The sequence below is a fragment of the Temnothorax curvispinosus genome, unplaced genomic scaffold, assembly GCF_003070985.1.
Source record: "Temnothorax curvispinosus isolate PA1 unplaced genomic scaffold, ASM307098v1 QBEX01016033.1, whole genome shotgun sequence".
NCBI lineage: Eukaryota > Metazoa > Arthropoda > Insecta > Hymenoptera > Formicidae > Temnothorax > Temnothorax curvispinosus.
Window position 1 is genome coordinate 302,455 of NW_020225813.1, and position 16,514 is coordinate 318,968.

At 37.7% G+C, this 16,514-nt stretch overlaps 4 protein-coding genes across 9 annotated transcripts in view; 2 read left to right on the top strand and 2 right to left on the bottom strand.

Annotated features, from left to right (window-relative positions):
• The first annotated feature begins 235 nt into the window (after positions 1-235).
• LOC112466309 (cytochrome c oxidase subunit 5A, mitochondrial) lies at positions 236-1,752 on the top strand. The gene is made up of 2 exons (XM_025034347.1): positions 236-556; positions 1,147-1,752. Exons 1-2 carry the CDS (start codon positions 343-345, stop codon positions 1,395-1,397), a joined length of 465 nt encoding a protein of 154 aa, XP_024890115.1. The 5' UTR covers positions 236-342; the 3' UTR covers positions 1,398-1,752.
• Positions 1,753-1,896: 144 nt separating this feature from the next.
• LOC112466299 (DNA-binding protein P3A2) lies at positions 1,897-13,554 on the bottom strand. 6 transcript variants are annotated; one of them, XM_025034332.1, is made up of 8 exons: positions 13,471-13,554; positions 11,717-11,982; positions 9,798-9,922; positions 9,275-9,700; positions 8,631-8,942; positions 7,624-7,761; positions 6,785-6,932; positions 1,897-4,602 (listed from the first exon to the last, which is right to left on the bottom strand). In XM_025034332.1, exons 2-8 carry the CDS (start codon positions 11,868-11,870, stop codon positions 4,271-4,273), a joined length of 1,635 nt encoding a protein of 544 aa, XP_024890100.1. In that variant the 5' UTR covers positions 11,871-11,982; positions 13,471-13,554; the 3' UTR covers positions 1,897-4,270. The 6 variants fall into 6 exon arrangements, with proteins under 6 accessions (XP_024890100.1, XP_024890102.1, XP_024890104.1 ...); XM_025034334.1 differs by lacking the exon at positions 13,471-13,554 and adding an exon at positions 13,144-13,402; XM_025034336.1 differs by lacking the exon at positions 13,471-13,554 and adding an exon at positions 12,937-13,116 and having other exon boundaries at positions 8,733-8,942.
• A 174-nt stretch (positions 13,555-13,728) lies between these two features.
• On the top strand, positions 13,729-16,508 carry LOC112466307 (5-demethoxyubiquinone hydroxylase, mitochondrial). The gene is made up of 3 exons (XM_025034346.1): positions 13,729-13,931; positions 15,820-15,974; positions 16,050-16,508. The coding sequence occupies exons 2-3, from the start codon at positions 15,824-15,826 to the stop codon at positions 16,478-16,480; spliced, it is 582 nt and encodes a 193-aa protein (XP_024890114.1). The 5' UTR covers positions 13,729-13,931; positions 15,820-15,823; the 3' UTR covers positions 16,481-16,508.
• The window catches only part of LOC112466305 (protein shifted), an 8,585-nt gene continuing 6,865 nt past the window's right edge, over positions 14,795-16,514 (bottom strand). The window contains exons 5-6 of the mRNA XM_025034343.1: positions 15,679-15,774; positions 14,795-15,605 (exon numbers count right to left, since the gene is read on the bottom strand). Coding sequence (XP_024890111.1) covers positions 15,370-15,605; positions 15,679-15,774 — 332 coding nt within the window. The 3' untranslated portion in view covers positions 14,795-15,369. The remainder of the gene's footprint in view (positions 15,606-15,678; positions 15,775-16,514) is intronic.

Sequence of the window (16,514 nt, forward strand, 5' to 3'; positions counted from 1 at the left end):
AAACGAATCGATTTAAAGTTAAAGTATGATTGATCAAATTCTAATTTTCAATTCGTAATCCTCGATCTTCAAGATGTGTATAGTTTTGACATGGGATTCGAGAGCTAGATTGGATTCGAAAATACGCGCCGGTGAGCGGCGCGCGTCTCGCGGCCGGAAGTAGATCGCGTCATCTCGGCGGACCTGCGCGGTCTGCGCCCTGCGCCGATCCGACTAATCTGGACGGTCGACTTCCGCCGTGGCCGGTTTACGCAACACGCAACAGACGAATAATCTGTCGGCTGGTCGGTTCTCGGTTCTCACAGGCGTTTTCTCTCGTGCGAGGATTCTCAGCGAAAAGAAATGTTGCGCGTCGTAGCGACACGCGTGGCCTCGGCGGCGCGCAGCGCGATGGTGCCGCGGGGCTCGGCTGCCGTCGTCGGCACCCAGTGCACCAGGTCAGCCCACGGCGGTCCCAAGGAGACCGACGAGGAGTTCGATCAGCGATATGTGAATTTCTTCAACCGCAACGACATCGATCACTGGGAGATCCGGAAGGCCATGAACGATCTGGCCGGTGAGCGAGTTGATTGCCTCCTCGACCTAAACATCCTGGACCATTGAAACGCGACCCCTCGAACTGACCGTGATATCCGTTCGCCTGCGCCGCGAGGAGAACGCGACGTCCGTTCCTTTTGATTGCATCGCGTTTTGCGGTTGACACAAATTGTTTACAGTGTTTTGGAACTGCTTTTTAAATCGTAGCTTCTATTAAAGTTCTATTAAAATTCTGTTAAAACTTGCGAAGTTGTGCCTGAGAAACAACTTTTCCTGATATTTTCTTTCTGACGTTTACTTTAATTGCTAAAAGTGTCTCACTTTTTAGTCGTTAATTATTTAAACATGTAAGAAAAGAAAGAAAAGAACAACTTATTGACTAAAAAATCTACACTGGAAAATCAGAACATTGTTTGATAATCTATTAAATTATGAAGTAAAAATGAAATATTCACATTTGTATCTACCTGTATATCATACAAATATTTTTAAATTTTAGATAGCTGCAAAGACTGTCACGATAATATTTTTTCTTTCATACTGGTCTATTATGAATACATATCTGTGTACCGTTATAAAAAAAATAAATTTTATTTTTATTCTGTTTAGGTATGGATCTTGTGCCAGAGCCAACGGTTATATGCGCAGCGTTAAAAGCTTGCAGAAGGTTAAATGACTATGCGCTCGCTGTAAGGTTCCTAGAGTGTGTAAAAGATAAAGGTGGACCACACGCCGACAAAATCTATCCCTACATCATTCAAGAAATTAGGCCCACTTTGAACGAGCTGGGTATTAGCACGCCTGAAGAGCTAGGATACGACAAGCCAGAATTAGCCTATGAATCGGTGTATCATATGTAATGAACGAAAAACTATGCTGTATAAATTCTAGTATTTATATATTCTTAGCTGCTGCCTCGGATGCAAACGTTAAGAGAACAATTTGTCAGTAAAACTAAACTATACACATGTATCTGCGTAGTCAGCAGCATTGTTGAATAAACAACCACAATTATATTAACGTCTGTTGTTCATGAAAAATCAAAACAATTTATAATACTTTACGTGAGACGCGCCAGAATTTTAATTAGAGATTTAATTACAAAGATATAAAATTTATAAGGATTGTGGACAGAATTGTAACCACCTTCGACACTTTTACCGAAGGAAAAAAAAACTGCAATTTGTACTTAAAATTAAAATTGCTTGTCGGATATCCTTATGTCTTCTCTAAAGATATCCCTGTGTACTATCTTAAGGACTGTTGGCTTAATCTTTTTTTTCTTCTCTGTGCTTCATAGCTGTGTTGTAAACAATTGAAATATATACAGTAGTAGTACGTAGTACAATCAGAGACTGATCACTTTTAATTTCGTATAATTGGAATAGAATATGTAGAGGTAAAATTGAAGACTACGATGACATATTTACAGACTATATGACATGGAGATTGGGATATACATCAGCAAAGTCATATACACATATGTCTATAATTATCTAAAGTCGTAATACACATTTTTTTTCTTGCTTTTCAAATGACATCCAACTTAATTTATGCTCGGTATGTGCTTTGTTACAAACAACAGAGGGAAAATATAACATACTTATCTTACACGTGAGTACCGATATATTACATCATTAAAGTAGTGGCCCTGATATAAAAAAAAAACCGCAACAATTAGTATCTAATCATTATGATAAGTTTTTAATAATATATTTATCACTAACTGCAACTACTTTCCCCTATAATGTTATAAAAATCTCTTTGGTATTATTACACACGGTCTCGAGGGCAGTTTGTTGTTTCAATGTTACGATCTTCGGAAATACCGCTTTGCTCTGCATTATCCAATTTACAATTAGATAATACTGAACAACTAAAATTATAAAATATCGTTTAAATCGCTCTACGTTTAACGCAGATATGTAATATAGAATTATACACAAAGAAAAGCCGAGGATAGAAGTGCAAAGTCGAAAAATTACTTTAGATAAGAAAAAATTCTACTTTTTGCTACCGTAACATTGAAACAAGATTGCACGCAAAAAATACACTTTTTGTCGCCTTAGATACATTATATAAAAATTGGAGTGATAATTTTAAATACCATGACACAGTTCGACTATTTAATGTAAAATAGAATTGATTACTTTTGATTACCTTCAAGTGGAATGAAGGATAATATATATGAGTCCTGGTTTTTACAATCGCATACCCTCCTCTTTAGAAAATTAGTACATACATCGTGATTCCATAATTCTCGAGGTCAAGAACGTTAAAAATAATCTTTCATACAAATATAATATACTAGGTGTTTTTCTCTTTTACCTCGTTGGTGAAAATCAAATGACGGCTCGTTATTGATTACGCTAATCGAAGCAAATACACAAGTGGTGCAATATAATTTCTGGTAAAATAAGACTATAGACACACGCCTCTCGTTGGTGCGTATTGAAATTGCAAATTCATATATTCTGTATTGTTGAAAAAACATACATCTTATATCCTATTTGTACCCGTCAGAAATGCTTAACTCTTTTTTTTTGTCATTATTTCTACTATCGCGATACTTTATATATTATATGTACTAGCCTGTTTTGCATATCTTGACTATTTAAATTTAAAGGAAATTCCAAATAGTCAAGATAAATGAGAAACGCCCATTGTCTGTATTGTTATATAGTTACATAACTCTGTGATAAGAAAGTTATCTTGATAATTTTTTCACTCGTACACTTCGAACAGATTGATACGATTCATTCGACTCGATGTCTGAGCCCTGTTTTTTTACCCACAAAAATAAATTCCTTCTCTACGACCAATTTCTTTTTGGTAATATTATTACTATATTATATAATATTATATATTACCCAACGAGTAAAAATGTCCCAAATCGGGACATATGACAAGATCATATCATAGGATGTCTTTAAGACATCATATGTCCCGATTAGGAATATACGGGTTGTCTGGGTAATAAATATTATATTATATAATATCATTATTAAAAAATTGTTTCTCTCGTTTACTTTTAGACACCCGCGGGAAAGCCTTGTGCCTTTAAATTTTTGAAAATTATCTTGTGCCATTAACAAAACTGAATGAGTTATTTTTGCTGCAATTGCGGAAATAATCGAGCTTCGTGATAGATTATTTTGAGTAATTAATGAAATCAGGTATAAATATTTTCGTATAAATTCTTTCCATAGAAAATATTAATAAAAGATAAATAGTCTTTGGTGTGTATTCCCATGCATCAACCTGGCTCTACGACTAGAAAATATGTGCTTACCTCGCAGTACCGGAAAATACAAGTATTAATGCTTTTCGATTTTCCAGTAAACAATGCGCGATAGATAATTATCATCGAAAACAGACACGCCTGACATGACAATAGACCTCTTTGAAAATTAATACTACATCCGAGGAATTGGATTGCAAGTGAATACCCTCAAGCGTCTATGATGAATCTTGAGTACAAATACGACTAATCCTAATTCATTCCATTCTCATGTTCAGATATAACCGCCGTTTGACAACGACATATTCAGCAAGACATGCTACACAGTACAGTGACTCAAAGAGAAAAAGAAAACACAACACCAATCGTTACTAATTCTTGCACACGTTTATCCCTTCCGTGTATCACCGCGATGCACTGACAGCATGTATAGGTGGTACGGATCGATTATTTTTTTTTTTTTTTGGATTAACTAGATTACACTCGACGTGTTTATTCTGGGCTAGATACAGTTTGTTGTTGTTGACTGTCCTCGTCCTTAACAACATCGGCCTGCATGGCCTTCGTTAGAACGTTGGCGTCCTTTAATGATATTACTTGAAGTACCTGATGTTCCCCAGCGGCATTTATCATAGTCATAGGGTGGCCTTGTATAGCGACGGCCTCGATGGTGGTGTCCCCGTTTCCTGATTCGACCTTGGGTACCTGAACCATCGGTGTCACCACTTGCATCGTACCGTCGCTCTGTATATTGGCCACCATAGTTTGATACATACTGGCAGACACTGGCACTGTGATCACTCCTGAGACTGAGACAGGATATCCTGAAACAAACGTACAATGAGCGTTCTACGCTCGGCCCGCGATGAGGCAGTTGCATCTGTATTGCAAACTAGAAAATTATAAAAGAAAATGATAAACAAATATCTCAGATAAATTATATACTCACAATACGACAATGTCAAGAAGCTGTTTGCAAAGCACTAATATCGAACCAATACGGTCTGTGCACGATCAAAAAGTTGTGTTGTTCGCACTACGCATTCTTCATTCGACAATTTTACCCTCTATCGTAACAGTTAATAATTACTAGTTTACGATACAGTCGAACATCTATTGGATTACTAATCCTTAATTAACGAGGCCTTACGTTCTTCCTTAACTGGCATGGGCGCGGTCTGTCAGATCACTGCAGTTATTCACAAACGAAACAATAGTAAAACAAAATTACTCGTATTATTATCGAGTGGGAGGTAAACAGAGGGTACAGGTTTCAGACTTGAGAATAAGGAAAACGAAAGGAATGAACAGAGGTCTGTGAGACCGCTGCGTGCCAGTTAAAACCTTATAAATACGAAATCGCACTTCGCGTAAATTTAAAGACGCAGAGACAGAAAGAGAAAGAGAGAGAGAGAGAGAGACAGTACCATTTAATTAGAGAGTGCGCTAAGAACAAGGTGTATTTACTATGACTCAATAATTCTTCGGCACGCTCTTTCAATTGTGAGATCGAAATACAGTTTACGGTCTATCTAAGCAAATCAAGGCGTTTATGAGGGACAGCAAGTGTTTAAGCCGTTTGCAGAAATCAAAATTTCATCATCACACAATACACATGATACTTTCGAAGCGTATAAATGTTAGCATTGACATGTTACTTATTTCAAGCAGCTTAAACACAGGCTGCTAGAACATAATATATAAAAAATAATGGTACATCAACAAAAAATACTCTATGTACAGCAAGTTTATTTCACTTCGTTTAATTAAAGTCAGTAAACCAATTTTTAATAGTAAATATAATCGTAGAACAGTTTCTTCCGTCATCATGATTGCGACAACGGACTGCTTTAGCAATAGTTTGTTGAGTCGAAAATTTTAAGAATCCAATGGCGATATGCCATTTATAGTCATTTACACATCATATATTTTTAATTATTAAGAAAAATTTCTAAAAGTAATGCAACATGTACTCTTACAAACAAATACCGTAATAGTATAATTGTATTCTATAAATACATGGCATGTGCATGTCATCGCTGAAAAGTAGTATCTACATGCATATATAAATCTACATGTATATATAAATAAATGCTATCTTACAAGAAAACCCACGGAAGTGTCCCCCCCCCCCCATTTTAATGAGCTTTTAAGGTCACTTGGACCAAACTGCGATTAACTTAATCGTTGATTAATCCACTGGAAATGACCAATAGCATTTGTCAATCTGCTTAATGAGCAAATGCAATTGGCACGCATCATTTCCGATGGACTAATCAACGATTAAGTTAATCAGAGTTTGGTCGAAGTGGCCCTTAGTATGTTGTTCTTTAAATAAAAATAAGGGACATGTATTTTTTTATACGTGCCCATACGCGTCTTTCGAGTCGAATATCGAGCCGAAACTATAAAAGATAGAAAATCATCAGACTTTTTTAAAGCAAAAGTTAAATGATTTAAAAAGCACTTTAAAAAATGACCAACATTTTTTATAAATTTTTATTTTTATAAAAATAAAAAAATTAAAATAAAATTTGCATTTTGTCATTCTTTTCATCTAGAGAACAACATACTAAAAGCTCATCAAAATCGGAGGACACTTCCATGGATTTCCTTGTTAGTTTGCAAAAATCAAGTAACAAGTAATATAAATTTATACATATTTCAAAGTGCAAAGATTCGCGATTAATACTTTTAATATGTCTGTTATATAAAAATTACACGTAAGCGCACCATGGATTCTTAAAGAACAAAGTTTCAAATAAAGCTGTGCATAGCTCCATTTATATAAAATTACTCTAAATATATATACAATACGAGGCAAATACATAAACTAGTCCAGATCCTACTTCGTTACGCAAAGTAGTATAAACACATAGAAACATGATTCTTGATTGGAGCATAGCAGACAGCATGCAAAAAAAGATCCGGGACCAATAAAAACGAGTCACTGCTCAAGTAGCTCCTGGCCGGCGACAGTGCAGAGCCTATAAAAAACTGTTTTACCGTGTCCGTCTTCTCCGGTAAGAATGATCTGGCCGTCTTGACCTAACGTCGCTTCTGTGACAGTGTTCAAATCGACGGCCACGCTAGCACCTTCTGTGCTACCAGCTACTTCTGCTAATGCTTGCACATCTCCTTGACTCGTGTGGATCTAAATGCAATCGCAAATAAGATATTACATGATTTATATTACGTGCGACACTAATATTTACAAATTTAATTTACTAGTATTAAGAATTTCATATAAATTCTGTTAAGTTTAATCTAAATTTTAAAAGAAATAATAGAGACCAAAAAGATAAATTTAGAAACAATTAAAAATGTTTAAAATTATATATTAAAACTATTGCCACGTACAGCATTATCTGTTCAGTGATTATTATAATCTGATATTTTGTTATATTAATATCTATTGCATTATAACTTTGATTCTTTAAACTGAAAATGATCTACAAGTATAATAGACGCAAGATATCTGTTACAAAATCCTATCTTTAGACGGTATTTATAACTCTTTGTGTTCATATATGTACTTGTATCTTGTATTGATTTTACAACTACAACAGTTTTCAGTCCATATTGACCTTTAGTATTTCTCTATGTATTTCTCTGTGTCTATGCAAGGAATGATCGAATTCATGTGCCACATTATATGTATATCGATTTAATATATCTCAATTCTCTATATTTTATATGTATTATAAATATATTATGATATAATATAATTATTATATCAAATATTGCACTGATTCTATGCCATTTTGTAAAAAAAATGCATATTTTCGAGAAGTCTTTAGAGATTTTTTATATTAAATATTTGTGATTTTTTGGAGAAGACTTACAGTAGCGACTCCTTGAACTTGGGCTGTTGTACCATCTGGTAATGTAATAATCGGTGTATTAGGATCCACCTGTATAATAGAAACTGTTCCATCTGGATTGGTTATTGTCTGCAATACAGTTGTCGGATACTGGGTCATCTGTTAAACAATTTTAAGTCTGTTTCATATGTATATATATATATATATCATATGATGAACTATGTATATGATAACGAGTATGTTCCATTTGACGCTCGTGAGCGTCATTCGTCCTTGTTTAACATCCTGGTTAAACAACAAGGATGAAATGATTCTAAGAGCGCATTTGTTAGAGCTAAATGGAACATACCCGATGGCTGTGCATCTCAAAACATTATGGACTGTCAATCTTAACAAACATTGAAATAGTGAAAGGCAAAGTGTATCAAAGTAAAAAAACAAAATATATCTTTCGATCCTAAATCTTTCGAAGTTTCGAAAGAGTAATTGTGCCTATATGTTACTTCAAAATAACAATAAATAATACTTTTGAAATGCAGCCCTGTGTGTATGTGAATCAAGAGACGTTATTTTTATAATATTAATTCTAACTAGAATTTCAATTTTAAAATACTAATAAATTTAATCTACAAACATTCTATCACTAAAGACAGATTATAAGCAAATTAATGTATTTTAATATACGTCTAACTTAATTATAAAATCTAATATATGGCATAACGAAAAAAAAGCCGAATTAACTCAAATAAGGGAAACCAAACACATTAATAGAAATGACTTTGCAAAGAATATTCCAGATTTTTGATTCATTCTTTTTCTATAGAATACAGACTGTAGAAACAAACGAAAATCAGGTCTTGAAAAATTGAGAAGCTTTAGACTAGAAAAATTACTAATATTTTTTTAAATATCAAAATAATACTATGAATCTCTTTAATAGTATAGCGACCAAAAATTCATATTGTTTCATGTCATTCTATATCTATTTTTAAAAATTCTATTTTTATATAAACTCCATCCACTCCCACCTGAGTGGCAGTGGCAAGAGCTGTGGGAGACGCGGCAATGATTTGTGCTGGCGAAGAGTTTCCCTTAGATGAATCCGTGCTGTTGAGGCGAACGACTCCCACCGTCTGCTGCTGTTGCGACTGTCCTCCATTTTGCCCTTGACTCGATGATGGATGCGACGAGGAATGAGGCGTCGCTTGTTGTATTAGAACATTAGACTTATCGTCGTCTTCGCTAAACGCTGGTAGAAGATCTTCTCTTCCGTGGTATTTATAACAATTTATTACAATTTGCCGTAACGCGTGAGTCCAGGAGATCTGCAATGAATTGCACTGTCCCAATTTCCAGTTTAACATCCAATCAATGAGTTTTCGAATAGATTACTCGCTTAAGCAATTTATGTTCATTATATATTTTATTTATCAAATTCATAAAACAGTATAAAGAATCTAAGAAATATATTTTTTGCGTCGAATTTCAAAATTTTTAATTATTTCTCTGAATTATTAGCCTGTTTGTATTTTTAATAAATATAATAATTTTAATAAATACAATATTTTTTTTTTATTCTTATTAACATGACATAAATCTATTTAAAGATATTTCAGTATTGTAGTAGAACGATAAACAAAGAATTGAAAATATTTTGATTGATTTTACGTACTTTTTGTTTTTCGTCCTCCGATCGCGCATCCATCCGGACGTTAGCCCAAGGCAATTCTTTGGGCCACCAAGGAGGTCGCGTACTATCTCTTCCCCAACCAGGCTTGCCTCTGCCTGTGGAATACTTTAACATCAACGGGATGAACGCCCTGAGTTGCGCCTGTGTCATCTTCTCCACCGGGGTCGGTATACCGTCGATTATAAGCGGTGGTAATTCGAATAATGACGGATCATCCTGCACGGGCGGAGGCGCTTGTTGTGCAAGTGCGTTCTCCAGCTCTTCCATAATAACGTTTCTTAGATTTTTAACTACGTCTTCTAATGGTTTTGCTCCAAAGACTTTGTAACTACTATTTGGTTTGCCTGGCGTAGCCACTAATACTACCGCCTGTTGTCCCACTCGCGTAGCAAATTCGTCAATAGTTTGCTGTAAAAGATTCGATAATGACATTGAGAATATGAGAATGTATGTAATAATGAAAATGCGATATTCATGCGATCAATTATATCAGAATTGCACTTACTCTAAGCTTTCTTAAAAGTCTGTTTTGCTGTCTCTTTCTGATACTGGGATTGGTTTCGAAACTGTGAGGTCGTTTTCGTTTCTTGGCTGATACGATGGCAGCAGCCGCAGCAACGCCTACAGGTCCTAAAGATTTTTTAATGCAAAAAAAAAAATGTTTTAATTGTTTCAACTTTATACCTCTTGATATGCCAATATAAGCAAGAAAAATAGAAAAAATATTTTCAAATTTCAAATTTCGATAATAAAATAAACGCTTATTTATAAAGCAAAAAATTTGACAAACAACATTGGCATATCAAGAAGTGTCATTTTCAACAAAACAAAGATGCGTAAGCAACAATGAAACAATCGATCTGTTTCTTTTAGCTGCACTGGCTGAACTAAACTGAACTGGTGCAATAAGTTGAAGTGAGACAAGTGTATTTTGTTTCCCTCTAACTTACGGCATCAGTGTGCACCAGTTCAGCCAGTGCAGCTAAAAAAAAACAGACCCAATGAAATAGTGAAACGTGATTAGGATCGAAGATTATTGAAGAAGTTTTGAGATTATAAATGATCGGGTAATTATATCAAACTATATAATATGATTTATGATATTGAACTGACTGTGCAATGCAAAAATAATCATATTAAAAAAAAAAGTTTTATAAATCCGTTTGAGAAAATACCAAGAAAACATAAGATATAAAAAAAAATAAAATTCTATAGAGACATAATAGAACTTTATTATATTTCACATCTAGATGAAAATATTAAAAAAATATTGGATCGTATTCATTATTAAGAATTGAGAGAGAGAGAGAAAACATTATTTGCCGAAATAATTTTATTTCTCTAACTAAAAGTATGAATTTGATCCTTTTATAACACTGGCTGATATATATATTCTAATTTTTGTTATAATAAACAAATCTGCTTCATTTTAAACAAAATAGCACCATTTAAGGTAATATTCCGCTTTTTAACTTCAACTTCCATAACAGAATCTTGTCTCGGTTATTAATTATGAATACAATCCATTGTCATCCAACATTAATCACATAAAGCAAATAAACACACAAACACTGTAAAATGTACAATTATCATGTTAGTCTGTAGTGTAATTGCAAATATACATTTTTACTTTAAAAACTTTTTCAAACATTATCGTGATTGGCTTTGCAAATAATGATATTCAAATACAAATCATATACATATTTTATATACGTATATAAAATATGCAGTTTGCGTACTGTGCAATTACATACTGCCTCTTGGGAAAAAAAAAACGTTTTTTAACATCAATTAATTCAGCTCATTATTCTGTGCATAATATTATTAAAGTAAAATTTAAACAAATTAAAACTTTTAGAAATAAATATTTCATATTTTATGTCATAATAAGTCAAATTAAAGTATAAAGTATTTTATTATACAAACCATTTTTTCAAACCATTAGTCATCCTCTGTATTTTTTTTACACAGAGTATTAGCAAAAATAAATTTATATAAAAAAATTTACATAATTACTTTTTATTAATATTTGCTATATGATACGCTGTTTCACGTATACAACGAATACAATTTCAATTTAATTAATTATATTATAGTGATGTAAATTCCTGAAGAAAATTATCTTTGACAATATTAATGTACAAAAAGTTGCAAATAATTTCAATGAGTCACACTTGATACTGTATATATTTTATATGTTTGTGTATACTGTATAACAAGAGCATCGTATCCTCTTACTTGAAGTTTAATGATCTTGCGGGAAGAGATTAGCCATAACGCTAAACAACACTCTCGCAGGACGAGATAGAGCATCCCGTTTTATAATGTGCTTCATCCATAAATAAAGGTAGTTAAATAGGGATAAATAAACAAAAAAGTGAAAAAGCGAAAAAAAATCACCATTAATGTTTTTGAATTGCCAACCTGCTGCGGCGAGTTGCGCTGTCACATCGTCATCCATCGCAGCCGAAAGGAGATCTCCTTCCTCGTAGGCTTCGGACTCGCTGCTAGGCTCGTCATCGTCGTCGTCCGAAAGCCGGCGCAACGTGCTGGTCTCCGCGTCTTGTACAGAAACCATCTTTATCTCTTGCTCGTCCAGCTTGGTATCTCGTATATTGCAATCACACTGCAGAAAGTCGTGATGCCGTCGATTTCAGTGGCAGTTTCAATTTCTTCTACATCACCTTAGCCTGAAGTGACAGAGTACATCGTTTTTTAATAATAATAAGGTTCCTAAAACGGTGCGCAATCGTCGCAAAATTACTGGACGTGTAGAAGCCAAGATTTTTTATTAATTAGTACTAAGGTAGATCTTATTAATCGGTACTATGCTAATTCCCCGCACGATGTTTAAGTTCCGCGTTTACGTCGCTCGTCTGGGGTCGGGGAAGAAAAAAAAACGAAGAGCACGTGTTTTCTCTCCGGAAGCAAAGAGAAGGGAGAAAAAGACAGAGAAAGAAAGAGAGAGAGAGAGAGAGATAAATCTGGTTATGTACATTTCGCACAATTGACGAGCTACGGACGACGGGCCGCCTTCCGCAGCTCGCACGCACGATTCTCCTGGTGGCCGGGCAGGCCGGGGTAGCGCGCGTACAGCCACGCGGACGGGAAGGAGCCCGTCGCCGGGGCGGCATATCACGACGAACATAACTCCGATTCACGGCAACGGAGGCAGCGGAGGCGACGGTGATGATGATGACGATGGTGGATGCGGCCGCGGCCGCGGCGTCTCTCGTCCACCTCGTGGCATGGTCGCGACCGCAAAGTTGACAAACGTTCCAGGCGACAACAAGAGAACGCGCGCGAAAGCGTCGTAAAGAGAGACGGACGGGGACGGGGAGAAGGGAAGAGAACGGACACAGCTAGCACGACGGCAAAGCAATAAGCACGGCGAGGGCGAGGTATAGAGGCAAAGAGCAAAGGCGCAGAGGCAAGAGAGGGAGGACGCGGGGATATGCGCGTTTATTCGGGCCGATACTTTGGGGGGGCAATGAAAATGCGCAGGGCACACGCAAAAGCGGCAAAAGAGAGCAGGTCCGGGTAGCCGGATAGCGGAGCAGCTCTCCTCACGACTCACGACGACTGCTCGGTGAACGCGGAGCCGATGGAGCAGGCCCAGTGAAGCTCGGGAGTTGCGTACGCACCTTGGTGGGTTCCCGCTTCCCGCGGAGTGGATTCAAGGGAGGGCTTAGGGCTCCTCGGCCTCGGCTACGCTGACGCGTCTCGCACCACGCCCCGCGCACGCGGTCGCGCCCGCGCTTATCATCACCGTGGTATACGGCCGGTCGTGCGGCGACGGGCGACGGGCGACGGTGGACGCGCGAGGCCACTTGCCGACGACTTGCGTTTACCTCAGGACGCGTGACGCGCGACAACGGTGGTAGCCGCCATGGCCGGTATTCGGCTTCGGCAGCGGCGGCGGCGGCGGCGGGTGTATCGATCGGCACCGAGCGGGCCTCCATCTCACCCACCACCACGACAACAATACGCTGAATACGCGGACACGGGTGGATCGGCCATCTTGGGCGAGCCTGCGCGATGCACGCCCGCCCGAGCAGACGATGCCAATTTCCACGGCATTTCGCGGCGGCTGCGGACGCCGCGCATCCTCGACCCCCTACGCCGATCGTTCGCGCCTCGGCCCTCGGCCTCAAGCCGCTACCAAGCTCAACACTCACCGTTTCCCCGTTGAAATCCGCCCGACGACAGCACCGATCCCGGAGAACGCCAACGCCATATACATATATACGAGCTTGGGTATAGCGCTGTACGCTGTATAGCTCCTGTATAGCGCGATTGGCGGGAATCGAGAGGGCACGCGTCATGGCGGACCAACTACGCCCGCCGCCATTGGTCGGCCGGACACGTGACTGCCCGACCATGCCCGACCAGCCCGACCCGACTGCCTCGAGCCACGAGCCGCGCTGAGCCGTGCGACGTGCGATAATCGTAATGTGGTAATGTCGGACGACCATAACCTGCGTAGCCCGCTTTCTTCCGTTTTCGCTTCGCAGCAGAAAGAAGAATCTCGTCGCCTCGTCGCTCGACGATAAAGACCCTTGGCTCTGGCTGTCTCCGCCGCTCGAGAATCTGCCTCGGTCACGAACGTCGTGCTTTGGGCTTCGCACGAGTCGCTCACGTATGCAATCTTCCCTATGCTATATGTTTTTGTCGTCTCACGGTTTTACTGTAAAACTGACAATAAATATGTACCTAGTTCTGAACTATGGCCAAAGGTAACTTTGATCTAAAGTTTGACTAATTTTTTCGATGATTAATTTGTCAAGTAAAAATCTATCCCTGATGAAAAAATGTCTCAGATCTTTTATTTGGAATGTTTTTCAGAAAAACTGACAAAATAATGATGAAATATTTCAGATTTTTCCTGTCAACGCATCTTTGAGTTGCACAAATCTGAATAAATATGAGAAAATCCACGCAATTTGTCAGAAATTTTCATGTATTGTGGACGCTGAAATATCCTGAAAATCTTCATTCAATTACTTCTAAAAGTATCTGAAAAATGTTACGTATTTCTTCAAAAATTTTCATTAATCTAAAAAAAGAATCTGACAAAATATTTGTTCACCAGGGATGCTACTTTATTAAAGATTAGAACTAACATTTTATCATTTAACATGTTTCCTCAACAACATCTAGAAACTTACTAAATACATTACTATTTTGATGTAAACAAGTATCCTTCTATAAAGAAACACGTGTGCAAAAAATTAACTCTTCTGATTTCCCTTGCTTTTTATTCTTTTAATCTTTGGTGCTATAGTTATATGAAACGTTTATGTGTCAACCTTTGTTAAGAATGTTAAAAAGATACGTCAGTCGGTTATTTTGCAAATGGTTAAAATTTTTTATCGGGACATTGGTTTATATGTATATATATATATATGTGTAATTAACAATTTTTTCGAGATTGGACCCACTTTCTAAATGGTGTAATCGTTAAAAACTATCAGACTCCCTTTGACATTCACATTCTGCCAATTTATAATAAAACCACATTTATTTATCTATATTCTAAGATATACACAGAAAAAGATAGGCAAAGAAGTCCATCACAGGCACACTACTACAATGCTGAATTATTTCATAGTCATGCTTTCTAAAACCATTACAGAAAATACATTTTGTTCCTATTTTGTTTTTACAATTGTTACATCTACAGTACAAAAGTATTAATACCTAAATATAATAATGTTGTAAAATGGCATAAAGCAGCTCTTTACATATCACATCTGGGGCAGAGTAAATTAGAAACTACGAATTTTACATCAACGCTACCAATCGAGATTTGAATCTAAATCTTGTGAAGTTTTAAATGTCTCTTTATCCTCGCACCACAAATGAAAACAAGAATACTACGAATCTTCGAATCGTTTTAATGTCGCGAGATTCCTTCTCTACGAACACATACGACTTTCGTTTCTCCAATACAATTCAGGATATATTATGAAACACAATCTGCCATAATTCCGTCCGGTGATTTTAGAATGACGTCGTTTTTTCCAAAGGATCCACAGTTGGTACGAAAAATAACATTGCAGGTATTCCATTAGTTCCTAAGCCCATGGCTTGTTTTTGTGACAAAACTTCCCGTACCAGCCAGGCTCACAGAGACACGTGTCGTTCGATTGACAGGTTCCATGTTTACACGGTTTGCTACATGCTGAACGTTGCGACGTTATGCGTGCAGTGGTTGCGATTTCGCAGTGATTGCCCTTGTATTCGTTCGAACACCTGCAGATGTTAGTGCCTCTACATTTGCCTCCATTGAGACAGGGAATGACACATTTGGCTGAAAAGACAAAAAGATGACAAGAATTTTCTTCTAGATTTTACGTGCGTTAACGAGACATGTTTGTACTCACAGAATTCGCAGCGTAAGCCGAAATAACCTTTTGGACATTCGCAGACATCCTTCTGAATACACTTTCCTCCATTCAAACATTTCTCCGTGCAGATACCTGAAATCGTTCGATCTTAATAAGGAACTTTTTCAAATTTTATAGAAAAATGTTGCGTGTCAGAGGACTGGGAGTACGACTGGCCAGCACATCAGCAGCCACGAGCGCGTCTGGAAAAGTACTAGACTCGATAATAAGAGTTGACCATGCCGGTGAATTGGGAGCTGACAGGATATACGCTGGACAAATGGCTGTGCTAGGTATGGTTGCTTGAATATACGATGTAGATATGTAGCTTTAGATTAGGATTCTAATGGATTTCTGCCAAAGCGCAGGTAAGACGACGATTGGACCGACGATACAGCACATGTGGGATCAAGAGAAACGGCATCGTCTTAAATTCGAGGAATTGATTCGCAAGCACCGAGTCAGGCCCACCGTTCTCACTCCGCTGTGGAATATCGCCGGGTTCGCCCTGGGCGCCGGTACCGCTCTCATGGGCGAGAAAGCGGCGATGGCGTGCACTGTGGCAGTGGAGACTGTGATTGTCGAACACTACAACGATCAGTTGCGCGTGCTGATGGAGAATAGCGAAAACGTGGATAAAGAGATACTCGAAACTATCAAAAAATTCCGCGATGAGGAACAGGAACATCACGACACAGGCATAGATTGCGGTGCCGAGCAAGCGCCGTTCTACCAAGCTCTGACGAACGTGATCAAATTTGGCTGTAAAACAGCTATCTCCATCTCCAAAGTGATATAAACGCGTTTTCCCAGTATTCGAGACGTTAAACTAT